Source organism: Melitaea cinxia, chromosome 24, assembly GCF_905220565.1.
Source record: "Melitaea cinxia chromosome 24, ilMelCinx1.1, whole genome shotgun sequence".
NCBI lineage: Eukaryota > Metazoa > Arthropoda > Insecta > Lepidoptera > Nymphalidae > Melitaea > Melitaea cinxia.
In genome coordinates, this window is record NC_059417.1 from 9,698,492 (window position 1) to 9,712,074 (window position 13,583).

At 38.6% G+C, this 13,583-nt stretch overlaps 1 protein-coding gene and 1 long non-coding RNA gene across 2 annotated transcripts in view; one reads left to right on the plus strand and one right to left on the minus strand.

Annotated features, from left to right (window-relative positions):
* On the plus strand, positions 1-12,826 carry LOC123665411 (trafficking protein particle complex subunit 12). The gene is made up of 10 exons (XM_045599724.1): positions 1-228; positions 613-693; positions 829-909; positions 1,741-1,921; positions 3,676-3,833; positions 7,169-7,312; positions 7,531-7,674; positions 8,302-8,465; positions 11,234-11,357; positions 12,480-12,826. The coding sequence occupies exons 1-10, from the start codon at positions 10-12 to the stop codon at positions 12,726-12,728; spliced, it is 1,545 nt and encodes a 514-aa protein (XP_045455680.1). The 5' UTR covers positions 1-9; the 3' UTR covers positions 12,729-12,826.
* Positions 11,114-13,583, minus strand: part of LOC123665412 — a 19,353-nt gene continuing 16,883 nt past the window's right edge. Inside the window, exon 3 of the long non-coding RNA XR_006745030.1 lies at positions 11,114-11,203. This is a non-coding gene — a long non-coding RNA (uncharacterized LOC123665412). The remainder of the gene's footprint in view (positions 11,204-13,583) is intronic.

The window sequence follows — 13,583 nt, forward strand, 5'->3', positions numbered from 1 at the left end:
ACACAGAATATGACTAAATCTTTCATACAAAATAAGATGCCCCAAGAGATGACTTTTACCAATGTTGTCCCCACTGTGAGTGCCTCTACGGCTATTCCAGCAGCTAGTTTACCAGACCCATCAACATTCTTCGATACAATAGGACCAGAACCACAAATTCCTAGCAGAAAAACTAGTACAATTTCAGCGTCTGTGCTTTCTGACGCTATGGATGGACTGAGTCTCAAAGTAAGTAGCTATAGCTTTAGTTGAACTTTTTGTTTGAGCAATTTCCCTCTAAACTAGAAATAATACACATCTACTTAATAATATTGAGTAATCGGTTGGTAATAAATACACATTGAAATTATTAAGCGGCAGGATAACCAATCCACACATAAATACACAGACTGGAGAGAATTCTGAATATTAGGCACTTCTGTGAAGGCGATGGACTTTTCCAAGGTGGCGTCGGTCTAGATTATTTTCTTGTATGATTTTCTTTTCAAAAATGAGTAATATTACTAGTCACTAAAACAAATCAGAACAATCATTTGCTGAATTTAAAACATGTAATAAAAAAAAACTCAATTAATAAAATAATTATCATTTATATGTTTTTTTTTTCCCTAGAACCAACCAGTAGACAAAGAAGCTGATAGACGGCGAGATGCATGGATACCTAATGAGGAAGCTAAGAAAACTTTATTGAAGGTTTTTTTTAGTTTTGTTTGATATAGTTAGGTATAAAATCTTAAAATAAGTAAATAAATGTAAAAAAAATTGGTAAAATTTCTAACATTTTTCAAGATTTTTTCCTTATTTTTATCAATGTTATGCCTGTTTTAGGCTCAGTCTTCTCCAAAAGGTTCATTTTTCCCTGAAAGAGAAGTTCTAACAATGCCAGGATTGGTACTTGAGGAAGAATTGGTGAGTTTGTATATGTATACTTAAAATAATTTAAAAGAAGTCGTAATTAACTGGAAAACAAACACAAAAATATGCCAAAAGAAAACAAACGTGAAACTGAACAATATTTTTGTTTTTTGCCATAAAAGCCACACTTTAACCTTCATAAAATCGTCAATAAACACATATTTGTAAAGGTATAATGAGCATGCACTTTTTTTAGGAATTTAATAGTAAGGGGTTCTTTATTATTCCTTTTTTTGTTGAAAAGTTAATTATAGCAATTGTGAAACTGCCACAGATTCAGACTGCCAACCAACTTACGGCAACCATGATTTTGTAAATATATATTATACTAGCTATGCCACTACTACTACAATATTATATAGCCTATAGCATTCCCTTCCTCGGTAAATAGACTATTCAAAACAAAAAGAATTTTTCAATTCCAACTAGCAGTTCCTGAGATTAGCGCATTCAAACAAACTTTCCAGCTTTATTAAACTAGTATAGATGGTACTCATTATCTCCCTGCCCTTATCCCACTTATGTAGGGTCGGCACAACATGTTTTCCTCTTCCATTCCTCTATATTATTTGTCACTTCAGCGCTTACTCCTTTCTTTCTCATATCCTCACTCACACAATTCATCCATCTCTTTTTGATCTGCCGATCGCTCTTCGTCCTTCGACATTCATCCCTAACATTCTTTTACCAACATAGCGTTCATCCCTCCTCATTACATGCCCATACCACACTAACCTATTGCTCATTTTCTCCATCACGGGTGCAACTTTCACGGGTACTTCTATAGCAGTGTAGATGGTACTATTATTTTATTAATATTCTAAGGCAGATGCTCTTCAAGAGGTAGCAGTGAAATACCTCGGAGTTAGTTCAGCGGGTGTCCACGGTGTTGTCCGGGCAGACCATGTCAGTAGAGACGAAGCCGGCTTGAGAGAACTACTGCGTACGGGCTACTTGAGGTCTGCTATTAATCTGACCGCTACGTTGATTAGCGCTGCTGGACAGGGTAAGTTTGAATTATACTAGATTAAGATTTACTTTTGAGATTTTGCCCATGTTTGAAGTCAACAATGACTAATGGAATTTTTGAAATTTTTGATTGCTTACTAACTAAATTTTATCCTAATTTGTACTAAATAAATTTTAAAATTTTGCACTCGTACATACAAACAATAATAAAAGTACCTACTTATGTACGCTCGTATGAAGTTATACTTCATTGGTTAGCTAACTTCACGTTGCTAACTTCTTCTTCGTTGACTAGCTATCTTCCGGCATCGTAAAAATTTACTCACATCATTTTTTCCTAACAAAAGAAGTATCACTTAAAAAAATCTATCTAAATAAAAAAAAAAACGGCAATAGAAACGCGTAGACGCGTAGTCAATCTATTAAGTTTTATTAAATAAAACAAATAAGTTTTAAAGATAAGTCTTTTTAATTACACCCACGTATGATAATTATTATGAATTAATTTATCTACAAAGTATCCTTAAGAGTATTTAAAGCTGCAATTTGTCGACCAATTGCAGCCGTTTCGAGATAAAAATTAATAATCAGTGTAACCATACGGACATAATTTTCGTACGTAACTTTAATAATCACAGATGAAAGAACGTTAGCGCGATTGAAAAATTATAATGCAATGAAAAGTGCCATCTATTATGAAAGACGGTAACTGAAATTTATTATCATCATGCGGGTAGTTGTGAAAATATTTTGATGTTTATAATTATTTTGTAACCAATTACGCGTAAAATAAATCATTTAGATAAACTAAATACACGCTTTATTGGCAATTGTGAAAACAATTAAATGTATCTGTATTGATAATAATGAAGCACTGACATGTGTCTACGCGTAACTTACAAGCGACTGCATGGAACTGAATAGTTCGGTTTTTTTTTTATGTGTTCGTTAGATCAGTACAAAATTTGTGTAAATCATGTGTAAATGAACATTAAAAAATATACGGTATGAACTTTGCCGCTTTAGCTAGTTATTACTTAGCTAAAAGCTGCTATATTCTACGTGACATAGGCGAAATCATCTGCGCTATTTTAGCACTATTGAAAGCTATTGTTTTATAACAGCAAAAAGTGTCATTCTCGGTCCATTTTAGCAATTCTGGACAGTTTTAGAGCTGCTGGTCTGAAGTTAAACTGTTAAAAACGCAAAAACAAAAAACTAAACTAAAACGCACGCCGATAATAAAACTAATGTTTTATGTAGTTCAAATCGAATGGGCAACTAAGAGTCAGTGGATGTTGTTAATATAATAAAAGAAAACTATTAATTAAAATGAATTCTTACTAAATATTTTGTTTTATTACAAAAGTGTTTACTTAGAGCATTTAGTCTTAGTCAAAAAGTCAAAAACTTACTATTAATCATTGATGTATTGTGTAATATTTAACGAATACTCAATATGTCAGTTTTGCAAACCAACTTTTTTTTTTATTTGAAAGTTTCACAGCTAAATGACACTGCTCTCAGTCTCAAGTAGTGTTGTGATCCTGGTGGGTAAGGTAGTCAGAGCTCCGAGGAAGGGGTTTTGTGGTATGCATCACGTTTGCAATGCAGCTAGTATCTGAGCACTCAGACTATAAGCTACGGTATTCGCTTAGCATCAGTCAGACCATAGCTTCTTTGACACCTTTATATTAAAAAAAACCTATTATGATTTTTTTTTGTAAATTAATTTGAACAAAAAAAAAATACAAAGACATATTTATATTTTAAAATAGCAACACTTGACAGGTGCGGGTCGTATGCACAGACCAACAAAACACACGCCGAGATCTCTGCAGCTCTGGCTGACAAGATTCGCAGTAATGTGCCGGATAAGGTTGTATGAACCGCTGTTGAAAGAAGCCGAGCCATTTGGTGATTTTAACAAGCCGGATATGTTTTATCAGGTATAAAATTATTCTATTGCTACCTTTGTACTGTATTTACAAAGAGGTCCAGATTTTTTTTTTTTAATGTATGAAGTACTTATGTTATTTTTTTTAAATTTAACTTTGAAAACAATCAGTAGTTTGTATATTTTTTTATACCTTTTGTGATAAACTATTCATATTATTGTAGTTGACCTTAAAGACTGTATTTCATTTTTAACCAAATTCAAAAAATGAAGTCTTCAATTCAACTCAGTGGCGTAGCGTGGTTGTCGGCCGCCCGGGGCGAAAGAAAATTTTGCCGCCCCCTTATTTAGGTATTTCAATTTAAAGTATACTAAAACTTACTTAGCTGAGTGGCTACGACATATAGAATTTAGCCACACCCTTTCATCCCGTGGGTGTCGTAAGAGGTGACTAAGGGAAAAAATAAAGTTTATAATTTGTTAATTATAAACTTTATTTTTTTTTTGGCAGGATTTTTATATTTATTTTATCATGACTTAGAATAAAAAAAAATTATATTACTCTTAATTTTCAACCTTTCTACGATCAAGCCCTATTTTTCCATCGCAATTTTTATTTTTTATTATTTTTAATAATTTCCTTTAATTGTGATTTTTTTCTTAATTCAATTTGATCTTCTGCCTTCGCCGGTCGATAACTATCAATCGATCAGTTATCCCCGCTAGATGTCTACATTACGTTGTCACCTCTCATCCAGCAAACATCACGGGGATGAGAATAAAGCCGGTCTCCTATCTTACTCACTATACTGTTTTCGGCCATTGTTTTTTTTTTGGTTTTATTTGTGTACCGATCGTAGTAGTGACTGTTATACGTATTATTTTAATTTTTCTAGTAAATAAAGCATACTTTCATTGTCTACAACGCTTTCGTTTATAAGTAAATCCCTGCACACTTATATTATAGTAGATAGTTTATTGGCAAAACAACGTTTGCCGGGTCAGCTAGTTAATAATATGAAATAGCAAAGTTCCAATACCACTGTGGAACTAGTGAAGCCGACCGATGGCGGTATAGCCATCCTACAGCTAGCTTTTTAAATACACAACCGAAGACGAGCAGTAGCGTCTTCGGTGCGACAAAGCTAGCCCTGCGGTCACTAACCCGCCTGCCCAGCGTAGTGACTATGGGCAAAAATCCTTATGAGTTCGCGGTAGAATTTTTGGCCCTCATTTCTCGGTAGTCCCACTATTCCCGGCTACAGCAGCGGCCGCGGTAACGGTGGGGCGGAGGGTGCTGAGGATCACCGGGATACGGGAGGCTGCCACTCAAAACTACAGGTACTACGTACCGGTTACGTATAATGGAGGCATGTTATGGCTGGACCACAACCTTACCGAACTGGAAGTAAAATCGAGTCTTAAACTTAAACTTAAGTATACTGGGGTTGTCTGAAGTTTGAAGAGAGGGCGAAGACACGATGATCCTGGACTCCAGGCACTTGTTCTGCTTCCGTGAAGGTGATGGGCTTTCCCAAGGTGGCGTCGATTTTCTGGTCCACAAGACTCTCACTAACAACGTTGTGGAAGTCAGCAATGTGTCGAACCGGGTAGCGTACCTTGTACTTAAACTCACTGACAGGTACTCCCTAGAAGTGATACAGCTCTATGCGCCGACCTCAGCACAATCTGACAATGAAGTCGAAGCCTTGTATGACGATATTACTAGGGCCATGCATGGGACTACTTCGGCCTTTTACAACGTTGTTATGGGAGACTTCAACGCTAAAGTGGGAATACAAGACCGCGACGAATCGAGGATCGGACCACACGGGTAGTGGCACAGGAATCGCAGGAGGCAGATGCTCGTCAACTACTACGAGTCAGAGGGGCTCTTCTTGATGAATTCAATTTTTTGAGAAGAAGCCCCAAAGGCGGTGTACATGGCAAAGCCCCAACACTATGATGAGGAACGAGATAGATTCATCATAGCGGATAAAAGGCATATATTCAGAGATGTCTCCTTGGTTAATTGGTTTAACACTGGCAGTAACCACTGGCTATTGCGGAACACTTTAAATATATACCTCCGAAAAGAGCGGGCCCGCTTAGTGAAATCTACTCTCCGACGTACGCTGCCCCAATTACTATGTGGCTCCGAGCAGTTTCAATGGGAACTTCAAAACCGATTCGATTCGCTGGAAACTACTGGCAACGTGGAAGAGATGACCGACAACGTGGTGAAGACGGTGTGTACACTAGGTCGTAGGCACTTTCCGCCGACGAAGTCAACAAAGCAGTCCAACTCTCTTCCGAAGCCTTGGATTTAATGTGGCGAAGGCGCGAGTTGCTCACTGCTCAAGCAGCTTCGCCAGAACAGAGGGCACTTTCCAAGAAGATACGAAAACTTGTATGCCAAGACCTCCACTGCTCAAATACGAGAGAGATTGCTACTCTGATTGAGCAGAATAGGGATAACGTAGTTACGACTGAGCTACTTAAAGCCACAGGGCGACCTGCCCTAAAAGTCTTGGCGAGACTCTTTCACGGCGTCACCCACCGAGGTACCACGCCAGAGGTGTGGTCCAGTAGTGTGTTTGGTGCTGTTCTTTAAGAGAGGTGACAAGTCTCTGTCAAAGAATTACACATCGATCTCACTTCTGAGCCATATCTATAAGCTGTTTTCGAGTGTTATTACGAATCGTCTCGCTAGAAGACTCGACGAATTCCAACTACCGGAGCAGCGGGGTTTCAAAATGACTACAGCACTGTAGACCACATCCATACTGTTCGGTAGATTATACAAAAGACAGAAGAATATAATCAGCCGCTGTGTATGGCATTTGTGGACTACGAAAAAGTCTTCGACTATTGCTTCTCAAAATGGAAAAACAAAAAATACTGTTTATCCAAATGTTTTGGATTAAGTTTTAAAATAGCCTAGCAATTAATTTTTTTTTTTTTTTTGTATTAATAAATGAATTTGATGTAATTTTTTTTATTATTTCACTTTATACGTAGCGAAGCACGTACCGGGCCGCTAGTATTTACTAATTGTTTTTATTATTTAACTGTTGTTCAATTTTGCCGCCCCCTAAAAAGTGCCGCCCGGGGCGGGCCGCCCCCCCCGCCCCCACTACGCTACGCCACTGATTCAACTTTATTTTTGTTTTACCTCATAGCTACTTATTGTACTGATTTTGATGATTTTTTTTTAAATCGAACTCATATGCTTGTTATACCCCATAATTGTGCATTGTACTATATTTGTCGATATAATTTGAAATTGTTTTTTTTTTTTTTTTAAATTTTTGAGAACAAACACTTATTTGTAACAATGTCATTATTTTGGCTAGTAATAATTTTTCTGGTCTCCATACTTTTCAGTTCTATCCAGATTCGTACGAGAATCGAACCGGTTCCCTAGTTCCGTTCTCGTTGCGTTTATTGATAGCAGAGCTACCGATGCACGTGAACAAACCGGAGGAGGCTATGGACAGACTGTACGCTATGTTAAGCGTTATTGAGCAGGTAAATAACTTTAAACGTTTTCGGCTGTCCTGTTAAACTGTTAGTTATAAGATTTCTATTTATATTCTCGGATACATATAAAATGTATAAAAATTAATGACGACAAACTTAACTCCCTAACAGGACCCAAATAATGTAAAATATTACAAGATTACTGAATGTGTGTAAATACAAGAAAAAAAGATTATAACTAATATTGTGACTATTTACTCATACAGATGATAGCTAACCTCAAAGAGAGTAGAACAGAGGATGGTACATCAACCATAACAGCGGAAGATCAAACCGAATCCCTACGCCTGTGGACAAGTAGGCAGACAAGAGTGTTACACTCGATCATCAACTGTGCTATTGCTTTAAAGGTACAAATATACTTTATTGTAGACTTCTCTTCAGTCTGTAATATCCCACTGCTGGGCTCATGAGACTCTTTCCCCATGTAGGAGACAGATCAGAGCTTAATCCACCACACTGCTCCAACGCAGGTAGGCGGATATGTTCCCCCCCTTTTTTTTAAGTATAAATTTTAACATCCATGAGCTCTTAAGTGCCCATGTCTTTTTTTATTTACACTTTTATTTTCAAAACGTTGAGGCGTATTATTTTCAACACTGCATGTTTCAAATTGCGAACTAAAGCTTATTTTCTCTAATTCGATGGTGAGTCCAAACTGACCGTGAGAGATACATATACCTATATATACATATATATTTATGTAGGTAAATAATTAAGATAATTATTTACGACTATGGTTACTTTTTCTTTTTCATGCTCTATGCATTACTATATATAAACAAATAAAAGTTCACTTAAGTTGAGTTATAATGGGACTGGCGTGTCCTTGTAGGACAAAAGTCCCTAAAATCAATAAAAGAAAAAAAAAGTTCACTTAAAAGAAGTTTCAAAAGTTTAATAAGAAAGTTTTGGTAAATTTTCGGTTAGTACCAAGACTACTGCAGCACTGCCTATAATAATATTTTCCTTTGCAGGACTACCGTCTAGCAACAAAGATTCTGTCATCGCTTGCGGAATCGGGTTCAGTACAACAAAGGCGAGCTTTACAAAGTGCGATATGTCGAGTGTCACTTTTGGCGGGAAACGTCCGCGCTGCGACCGAACAGTGTAGTATGGCGCAAGAACTTAGGCATAGTCTGTAAGTATTTAGTATGATAATGATTCAGCTTGTAACATCCCACTGCTGGACATAGGCATCTTTCCCCATGTAGGAAAAGGATCAGAGCTTAATCCACCACGCTGCTCCAATACGGGTTGGCGGACTTATGACGAACGTGTAACGTGTCTCGAGACCCGGTGGTGACATCCAGACCGGACAGAAACATTTGTAATTTATACCCACCCGACCGGATATCGAACCCAGAATCGCCGGTGTTTTAGCGCATACACGGTACAGCACTACACCAGAGCGATATTTTCATACTTTAAAATAAACCCGAAAAAAAAACATGTTTATAAAAAATGTGTTTCTGCTACGAAATGTTTACAAAGTTGGTGTTTGTCATTAATTTTAGTTTTGTCTTTCAATTATGCAGAGAGAGAGTACAGATGATTTCGCTATTCTTACGTATAATGAAGAATACATTTGATGTACTATTATGATTGATTTAGCTTGTAGTATACCATTGCTGGCCATAAGCCTCTTCTTGATCTAGGTAAATGAAAGGAACTTGATCCAACACTCAGTTTTACTGCATATTATTATGACTACTATTAGATTATTAATAGCAACCCATACACCAGAAACGTATACCGAAAATTAATTTTAGCCTTTTTGAGTAAGACTGATTGAGCAGAATAGGGGGTCCAAAGTTTTCCAAAGACCATTGGGGAGAAGCCTTCTTGCGAAGCTTAAAACAGCAGATGGCAGAACCGTCTGCTCTCGCCCTCAGGTCCGAGAAGAGGTTGAGAATTTTTATGGACAGCTGTACTCGTCGAGCGCACGCAAGCCTGCGACTTGGGACACCGAAGATCCACGGGTACCATTGTTGCGCCATTATTCGGAGTGTATCCCGGACTTCGAAGAGGATGAGATTAGTGCAGCGCTCGGGCAGCTTAAAAACGGAAGGGCCCCGGGGGATGACGGAGTTACCACTGAACTCCTTAAAGCCGCAGGGCGACCTGTCCTGAAAGCCTTGGCAAGACTATTCAACGCCGTCATCCACCGAGGTACCACGCCGGAGGCGTGGTCCAGGAGTGTGGTGGTGCTGTTCTTTAAGAGAGGCGATAAGTCTCTGTTAAAGAATTACTGACCGATCTCACTTCTGAGCCACATCTATAAGCTGTTTTCGAGGGTTGTTACGAATCGTCTCGCCAGAAGACTCGACGAATTCCAACCACCAGAGCAGGCTGGGTTTCGAAATGGCTACAGCACCGTGGACCACATCCATACTGTTCGGCAGATTATCCAAAAGACGGAAGAATATAATCAACCGCTGTGTATGGCATTTGTGGACTACGAGAAAGCCTTCGACTCCGTCGAGACCTGGGCTGTCCTGGACTCTCTGCAGAGATGTCATATCGACTGGCGATATATCGAGGTACTAAAATCTATGTACGACGCGGCGACGATGACCGTTCATGTCAATGACCAAAGAACAAGACCTATTTCCCTCCGGCGCGGGGTAAGACAGGGGGATGTAATATCACCGAAACTGTTTACCACTGCGCTAGAGGATGTTTTTAAGACCTTGGATTGGGGGGAACGGGGCATCAACGTCAACGGTGAATTCATCTCTCACCTTCGTTTCGCCGACGATATTGTCATCTTTGCGGAGACGCTGGATGAGTTAGGCCAAATGCTGGCCGGCCTAAACGAGTCCTCCCGACGTGTCGGTCTCTGTATGAACTTGGATAAGACGAAAGTTATGTTTAACAACCAAGTCATACCGATACCGGTATCGGTCGATGGTACCCTTCTCGAAGTTGTTCAGGATTATATTTACCTAGGCCATACTATCCAACTAGGCCGCAACAACTTCGAGAAGGAGGCCGATAGGAGGATTCGGTTGGGCTGGGCGGCGTTTGGCAGACTCCGTCGAGTCTTCACTTCGAAGATTCCGCAATGCTTGAAGACAAAAGTTTTCGAGCAATGCGTCCTGCCTGTGTTATCATACGGAGCCGAGACGTGGACACTGACCAAGGGACTGGTCCACAAGTTTAAAGTCGCTCAACGTTCAATGGAACGGGCTATGCTTGGGGTCTCTCTCAAAGACAGGATTAGAAATGAGACTATCCGCGAGAGAACGAAGGTAACCGACATAGCCCACAGAATTAGCAAGTTGAAGTGGCAGTGGGCTGGTCATCTGTGTCGCAGGACCGATGGCCGTTGGAGTAGACGGGTCCTAGAGTGGAGACCGCGTCTTGGCAAACGCAGTGTGGGACGTCCTCCGGCCCGTTGGACCGACGATCTACGTAAAATTGCCGGTGTAGGCTGGATGAGGATTGCGGAAGACCGGGATGTGTGGCGCGAACTTGGGGAGGCCTATGTCCAGCAGTGGACTGCGATAGGCTGAAGTGAAAGTGAGTGTGAGTAAGACTACTTTTTAGCTTAAAGACGGCAGATATTGTACTTTTTTTTTCATTTTTATATAACTATATAGGTCGGCAAACAAGCGTACGGCTCACCTGATTGTTAGCGATTACAGTAGCTCATAGACGCCTGCAACACCAGAAGTATCGGAAGGGCGCTGCTGACCCTATCCCCAATCCCCCCAGGAGCTCTGGTCACCTTACTCACCAACAGGAACACAATACTGCTTAAAAGCAGTATTATTTAGTTGCGGTCTTCTGTAAGGTCAAGGTACTACGCAAGTTGGGCTGCTCCATATTTTGAGCCGGACATTTCCTGCTGTTCCCTACTCAGTTAAAATATACCTAAGTCCTTAAAGCAAACTATTATTTCAGATGTCCCACGCCAGATGTACGAGAGTATGTCGATCTCGGTTTAATAGACATAGCACACGGCAAGTATCAAGACGCTTACAACAACTTCGCGAAAGCAGCTGACCAGGAACCGACGAATATCATGGTAATTATGAAAAACTAGAAAAAAGTATATTTTTTTTATAAACAAATATGGTCTTGACAATAATGTAAACAGCAATAATAAAAATTAGTCAAATTGTTGCAATCGTTCTGAAATTTCTTCCACTTCTCGACAAGTCTCACTTTCTTTGGAAGATTCGGTTGATTGGTTGATTTGCTACGTCCACTGGGATTGGATTACACAACTTGTAGACTTGATGAAAATTCATATATCATTATGTTTAATTGATTCAGTCTATAAAATTGCATCATAAAATTAAATGTTTTTCCTCAACACAGGACATAATATAAAATTTTGACTCAAGCGCCTGAAAACCATTTTGCAACTAGCTCGAGTTAGATGTTTTGTGTTCTGTCAACTGGGATGTGTATAAAATAACGCTATAAATACTACGTACGTTTTGTGTAAATATCTGTCAATTTTTTTGATTTGTCTACCCATGTTTTCAATTATACACAAATCCACCATTTTAAGAAAACTTGCCTTCCCTCTAATAAATGTAAGAAAGAACTTGTATAACGACGTTTTCCCTATGGACAAAATCACATAAAATCTTATAAAACAGATATCATCGCCTCTCGTAACTCGGTATTGAGAAATTGGTCTGCATTTGTCTATGTTTTTATTAGGTTTTTACGATTTTTTCCATAGGGAACGTAGTGCACAAAAAGACGAGGTGATGGTCCACTCCTGACACTTATTTGTATAAACCATACATATGTTGGCAATGATTTGGGTGTCTCTATTTGTATATGGTCTATTTCTAGACCTCCGACACAGAAGTACTTTTTTTTATACAACTGGGTCGGCAAATAAGCTTTACGGCCCACCTGATGGTACGCGCCTGCAACACCAGAAGCATTGCAAGCGCATTGCCGACCCTACCCCCAATTCCTTCCAGGAGCTCTGGTCACCTTACTCAGCAACAGGAACACAACACTGCTTGAAAAGAGTATTATTTAGCTGTGATCTTCTGTAAGGTCGAAGTACTACCCCAGTCGGCCTGCTCCATGTTTTGAGCAGGAAATTTCCTGCTGTAACTACCTCAGCTCTCACCCTGTAAACTAATAATACTTAAATGTATATCCAAAATGTACTTGACAGGTCGCAAACAACCTATCAGTCTGTCTCCTCTACATGGGACGTCTAAAAGAAGCCATCGCAGTACTCCAGAAGGCAATAAACTCTGATCCAGAACGAGGCCTCAATGAAAGCCTTCTTATAAATCTCTGCACACTATACGAGTTGGAATCGTCTAAAACTAATGAAAAGAAACTAAATTTACTGAGAATGTTGTGCAAACACAAGAGTGATACAATACCGAATGTTCTGGAATGTCTTAAATTGGCCTAATTATTTACTATTATCAATAGATTCTTTTTGCAATTAATTTAGTGAATTTATTTTATGTGTATATATACGAATTATTATTATTAAATTATTGAATTCTGCATCAGTTGTCTTCTTTACCTTTCATGTTATAAAAATAGACTCCCCCCTCCCAAAAAATTTTTAGTTGTCTTATGAAATATCAAAAAATTATCGTGTGCCCTATAATATATATCACTTATGATGCGTTGATAAAAAAAAATCTCCAGACGTTCTCCTACGTAAGTAATATGATACAGATATTTTGTCTGATAATGCAGAAAAGGATATGAATAATGCAACTATTTGAATCACGCTTAATTTTTCTACATTTTCGCTAGATGTATGCTGAACCGATTTGGACGAAAATTCTTATTAAATAGCCTTAGTGTACGCATCAACCTTAATAGGGTGACAGAGGAAGCTAGGAACTAGTATCAAAACGGCGTAAGTGAAATAGTGGGAACAAAAAGCTTAATTAGAAAAACCATTTGTGACAAAATTTGTTTATTCATTAGAATCCAAACATATTGCTTATCCAATTATTTCCACCAAAGATTTCAAGTGATACATTTCCTAAATGTCAATTTTAAGATTTCACGACTAACTTTGGCGACACTACGTTGTCATGGAATAATAAATCCAACTATCATCATTATTTCTCGATTCGTCTGCCAATTTCTGAGGTAGTTGTGTTTAAGAACCTATACAATTACATATTATAAATGAAAGTTGAAATGTCCGCTCTACGAGAAATCAGTGTCGTGGAAATATTAGTAAATACGTTTTTAAATACATTTAAATTGTTTTACCGATCGAAGATCGCATCACACTATTATA

What these genes read in the sequence shown, in the direction of transcription:
- LOC123665411 (XM_045599724.1), top strand. Translation starts at nt 10, where the DNA reads ATGACTAAATCTTTCATACAAAATAAGATGCCCCAAGAGATGACTTTT. An exon ending in TGGTACTTGAGGAAGAATTG is followed by an intron (nt 910 to 1,740) that starts GTGAGTTTGTAT and finishes TAATATTCTAAG; the next exon opens with GCAGATGCTCTTCAAGAGGT. An exon ending in CAAGAACTTAGGCATAGTCT is followed by an intron (nt 8,466 to 11,233) that starts GTAAGTATTTAG and finishes CTATTATTTCAG; the next exon opens with ATGTCCCACGCCAGATGTAC.